The following is a 5,864-nucleotide window of genomic DNA, read 5'->3' on the forward strand; positions in this document are numbered from 1 at the left end:
ACAAAGTATGCAATAGCACGGGATTGCAAGTAACAACACCGCCATTTTATTGTGTAGATATTGCTTGCTTAACTTGCGTTTCTGGGTGTACAACTGAGCTACATGGGCTATTCAGTACACAGGTCTTTATTTAAACATGGTAAACTGCAAGAATCAAGTTCATTAATAGCATTTTACTACAAGACAATGCAAAAAAAATTGGGGGGAGAGAACTAAGTATGTTCTTCTGTCTTTACATCATAGCTACTTGTCCGAAAATGTCTGCGCAAGAGACAGTCAACAATAACAGAAGGGTTTACCTTTCGTACTCTTGTTCCATGGCAATTCTACCATAAGTTCCAAATAATTTCTTGTTAAAGCATATTCTGGCATCGACTGAGGCATCTTCTTTAATCTGGAAGTACATGCATAGAACTAATAAGGCTAATGGGGAACTAACAGCAAACTAAGACACTCACTTGCATTAAAAAAAAAATAATATTTAGCAAACCCTTTTACTTCCCAACACCTGTAATACTAAAAAAGAAAGTCACTATTAGATCAATTACAAGATTTGTCTTTGCGTAATGATAGCTTATTTGTATGATATTTGCAGAAAAAAAAACAAACATCATCTTCCTAAGCATACGCTGCATACAAAATGCATGCACCACAGTATAAATATATAAGTAGATATACATGTACATATGCACAAACACAGTATCACTGACGAGGTTGTTAATGATCATATCATTCCCAATATCAGTTATATGCTCACAAAGGCAGAGAAAGGAAAAAGAATCAATATGCAGACCACTTTTCTCATTAATTACTAACTACTGTGGTGTTATTTGTCTCCTCTCCTTTTCTTTTGAGGCATTCACTTCATAACATAGAGATCTAGAGCTTGCAGTTTAAAGCTATATTAATTCATAAGCCACATGTAAAAGACTTAATTGTTCTCCTCTCTGATGTTCCAAAACAACAAGTAGAGGAAAGTTGTAAGCAAAATAGCAGCACATAAATAAAATTCTAAAAATTATTTCCAAAACACAACCAACACAAATATATCATTAAGTAAAATGTTAATGCAAGATTTGTTTAAAAAAAAAAAAAAAAAAAGAAATCACCACTTCCGATTATCCTACCTCTTTATTTCCTTAAGACAAACTTTAAGAGCTTGTTCTGACATACTGGAAGTTCTAATCTTTTTTTCAAGGATGACAACATCATCATGATCTTCCTCCTCTTCCTCATCTTCTGCAGTGCTTGGAATATGATTGATTCTTCTATTTGGACGAATAGCTACAACCTATGAAACGTAACAGTCAGAAAGTAGCACCAGTTTGTGTTTTTTTTTTAAATAAGGTGAGTACTTTATGGATACCATGAGAAAAACATGCAAGGATTGGGGAGAAACTACTTAACAGAATAAGTCTGAAAATTTTAATCCAATAAACAGCTAAACAAAGTGTTATTGGTACTACTTTAAAAAGTTACCATTTTTATTTTACTGTATGTATTTACTAAGTTCATTTGTCATCTACCATAATCTAGTAGGTAACAGAAGACAAAACCAAAATTGAAAAAGCTTTTCCAATATTTTGAAAAGCTGGCACTGCAGCCCATCTTATTAAGCATGATAAGCAAAATATTTACAGGTGTAATCTCTCTTACTCTTTTTCATTTTTCAGTTATTTCTTGTTTGCTAAATTGTACATGTACAATTAGATGCAGCAAAAGTGCAGCCTGTTGCAGTTAAGCAAACTACATTTCACAACACACATCAATTATCCGCATTTCAAAAGCTGTGATTCACCTTTAATGCTATTAATAAGCACTTATTATTGATATGTGCACTTTTCACTGCAGTGTGCACATATCATGCAAGTTAATTGGCTATCAAATGACTCTTTAATGGAACCTTTGTGAAGTCAGAAAGTGCTCAGATGAAATAAATGATGTCCAGGAAGCTTTAAAAAAATGTTTTCTTTTTCAGATGTCTGAACAGCTGAAGTTGCAAGCTGGGTGTTCTCCACTGATACAGCCTAAGCACTAAATACTATGACCACAGGTTAAAACCTTGAATAGATTACAATTACACACCTTCACTAGTCTGTTTAAAAGAGCATCGTTATATTTATGTATGATGCTTAAGAATCCCAGATTTAAAGGTCCATACCCTTTTGTCATCATCCTGTTTGTGCTTTCTTGTTTTCTGAAGAAGCTTCAGTCCTTCAATTTGTCTAACAAGCAACGGTATAGTCATCTTGAACCTTTCCTCCAGCCTAACAGCATCTAGGATCTAAGAGCAAGGAGTTATGAGAAGCCAACTAATTCACATTAATGGGTCATCGCTGAGGAGAAGGGGAACACACAGGATGTCATCGCAATCTTTTGATCAGAGTTATGAATTAAACGGTTTGGGAAAAAAGAGGTAGCAAGAAAATAAAAGAATACAGCACACAAAACCTATCTTCAAGGTCTGGACAGCAGAACTACAAAGTAATTCAAAAGTACCAAAAAATACGTAATTTTTTATTCTGTTTTAAATTGTCTTATTATTTTGGTTACATTTTATGTAGAAAACATCTACCAGCAGTTTACTTCTCAATTACTGAATCTCAGAAAAGAGCTCCCCCCCCAAAAAAATCACCTTATGCCATAAGGCATGTTTTCCTTGTTGCTTTTTAAAATAAAACATGTATTTTATACATTATTTCACTTTCATGTTTGTTTAAGTTGATGTGCAGAAACAAGCAAAATTTATATAATGATCTGTCAGCTTCATTAAATAAGCAAGATTTCAACACAATTTGAAGAAAGGCTTATCATCTTTACCATGGCAATGGGAAATGCCCTCCACTCTGTTCTCATGAGACTCAATCTGGAGCACTATTTCCAGTTCTGGAGCCCCCAGTGCAAGAAGGATATGGAGTGGACCCAGAGGAGGGCCATGAAGATGATCAGAAGGCTGGAGTAGCTTCCCTACAAGGACAGGCTCAGAAAGCTAGGGCTCATCAGCCTGAAGAAGAGAAGGCGCCTGGAGGACTTTCTAATGGCCTTCTAGTACCTGAAGGAGGCCTACAGAAAAGTTGGGGAGGGACTTTTTCTAAGGGCAGGCAGCAACAGGATCATAGAATCATAGAATCACTCCGGTTGGAAATAGACCTTAAAGATCATCGAGTCCAACCACGACCTAACCATACTACCCTAACTCTAACAACCTTCTGCTAAATCATGTCCCTAAGCACCACAGCCATACAGTTTTTAAACACATCCAGGGATGCTGACTGAACCACCTTCCTGGGGAGCCTGTTCCAGTGCTCAACAGCCCTTTCTGTAAAGAAGTTTTTCCTGATATCTAACCCAAACTTATATTTATTGTATGTTTTATATACTAAAATTTATATTTTATAAAATTTATATTTTATTTATTTCAATTTATACCAGACATTATGAAGAAATTCTATACTGTGAGGGTTGTGTGAGACACTGGAACAGGTTGCCCAGAGAAATTGTGGTTGTCCGCACCCTAGATATGTTCAAAGCCAGGCTGGACAGGATTTTGAGCAACATAGTCTGGTGGGAGATATCCCCTCCTGCAAGCAGGGGCACTGGAACTAGATGATCTTAAAAGGTCTCTTCCAACCCAAAACATTCTACAATTCCATGAAATCCAGGCTGTATCTCTTGCCGCTCAATTAAATGAACAGTTCCCCACACTATCTACATTCATTTAGCTTTTAAGTGAATTCTTATGTAAAGGTATATAGAAAGATATATGAAGCAAAAGCATGAAAACATTTAAGAAATATTTCTGCTTGGTTGTAACAGAAATACCTTCTCGCACAATATTATCACCACCTATCAAAATTACCCTAAAAGCGGTTATAACTATAGAAAAGTAGCAAACACTTCACCTTAGAACAGTTTAAGGACATAATACCTGAAGCTTCTCTTGGTTGGATGTACGGATGATTGAAGTCAGTATATCTGGCAAAGCTTCTCTAGGCAGATTGTCCAGAAGACGTCTCAGCTTTGCAACTGCAGGAACAGACATATCCAGCATCTCAACCAACTGTAAGGAACACACAATGAACAATATTCATAGTTGTCGGATGTTTCTTCTTTAATTTATTTAATCAAGTATCTGACTGTAAGAGCACTGCACCTTGAAATGTGCATAAATGCTTTGCCAAAAATGTTCTGAAAAAAAGTATTTGCACATAGGAGAATAGACAACCAAGACTCTGGACTTTATACTAGTTCAAGAAGATCATAATTATCATCACTGCTTCTAGTGCTTTCTTCAATGCCGACATCTTCTATTACCTTTCAAATACCCCAATAAAAATCACTCCAGTTCCCTTCTCTGTACCTCTTTAAACACTAAATTTATTATACCTGAGGACATGTATTTATAAAAAGATTCTATACAGGTGTGCTTTTTTCCCATTTAATAATACACAGTTTTAAAAATCCATTATATGTACCAGGAATTTTAGAAAAAACACTTTCTCAAAAGCAATACATGTATATACATAAAAATATGCTTTGTTTTGTTTTTTGCTACAATGTACTTACTGTACCAGTACATAAGAACTACTATAAAGTTATTGTGATGTTAACATGTACAGCTAAATTCATCCTGAAATGCACTGCATACAGATTCTCAAACTCAACATGGAAATCTCAAGCCATCCCAAAGACAATACTTTTCTAGCAGAAATCCTACCTTCACTAAAAAAAAAAGTAAGAGGTACAAAGAGAAGAGAGCAAACAAATGAAAAAAAAAAAAAAAAAAGGAAAAAAAGAGCAACAAAGCACATGCATCAATACACTGATTTAAAATGAATAGGATTAAACCAATTTACCTGCACAGCATATTTGTAGAACTGTTCTGACAACTCTCCAAGTTCCTCCTCAGACTTATGCTGATTTGTAAACTGCTCGAGTCGATCCAATTGCTCAACTTCTGCAATAGGGTACGGCTTCTCCTTCAGCAGCTGCAAGATCTGGAACCGGCAAAGGCCCGTAACCAGCAGTGTGTAATGTGGCTTGGGCCAGTTGCTACCAACCACCTGAACTGCCAAAGCAGCAGTGCCAATCCTGAAAACAGATCAAATCTTTGTATTATTTGTCACCTTCCACAGAACATTTCATGTGCCCCTCACATGAAGCAACTGAGCTACAGAGCCTCACAGGCCAGCATTGATCCTCATCAGCAACATTAAAGGATTTCCTTTGTGATAGAGATCAATGAAACCACACTTTGAATTTTTAAAAAACAACAAGACAACTAAAAAATGAATGATAGTAATATAACACATACATGTGTCGAGAAAAGTAATTTTTTCATAAATAAATTACTAAGTTTTGGAACAGGAACAGAAAACCTGCGTTTCTGCTCAAAAAACTGCATGCATTACAAAAATGATTCTTCATAATTTACAGTTTTCCAGTTTTCTAGCAAAACTGCCTGTCTTATGCAAAACTAACGCTTTAGATCACGTTTATCCGGTCAAACTGCCTGTTCAAGCAGAATTAAAACAAACTGCAAAACCTTACTAAATCCACTGATGGAAATAAGTTTTGCAAGGAACACAGCACGTTCATTTTACACGCAGTTGATCCCTCAGAAATACAATTAGTTTTCATTTCACATGAACTGGATCTTCCACACTACTCTTATTAACCAAACAAAGTAACTATCTGACTTTCTATCACTAATAAGCGGTACAGCCCTAATGACCCCGAGACGCTTTCTCGGATCGCGCCTCCGTCCCGGCCGGCTCCCATTCCCAGACTCGCCCAGCAGACCCGCACGGCGCCGCCCCCGCCCCACGCACACGAGCTCCCCCGGCCGGGAGCAGAGCTCCGCT

General features: G+C 36.6%; 1 protein-coding gene across 1 annotated transcript in view; it reads right to left on the bottom strand.

Annotated features, from left to right (window-relative positions):
• Positions 1–261: 261 nt before the first annotated feature.
• The window catches only part of LOC104912945 (lon protease homolog 2, peroxisomal-like), an 11,434-nt gene continuing 5,831 nt past the window's right edge, over positions 262–5,864 (bottom strand). The window contains exons 2-7 of the mRNA XM_031555397.1: positions 5,832–5,862; positions 4,857–5,091; positions 3,929–4,060; positions 2,162–2,284; positions 1,128–1,291; positions 262–394 (exon numbers count right to left, since the gene is read on the bottom strand). Coding sequence (XP_031411257.1) covers positions 277–394; positions 1,128–1,291; positions 2,162–2,284; positions 3,929–4,060; positions 4,857–5,091; positions 5,832–5,862 — 803 coding nt within the window. The 3' untranslated portion in view covers positions 262–276. The remainder of the gene's footprint in view (positions 395–1,127; positions 1,292–2,161; positions 2,285–3,928; positions 4,061–4,856; positions 5,092–5,831; positions 5,863–5,864) is intronic.

Source organism: Meleagris gallopavo, chromosome 13, assembly GCF_000146605.3.
Source record: "Meleagris gallopavo isolate NT-WF06-2002-E0010 breed Aviagen turkey brand Nicholas breeding stock chromosome 13, Turkey_5.1, whole genome shotgun sequence".
In the NCBI taxonomy this organism is placed as follows: Eukaryota; Metazoa; Chordata; class Aves; order Galliformes; family Phasianidae; genus Meleagris; species Meleagris gallopavo.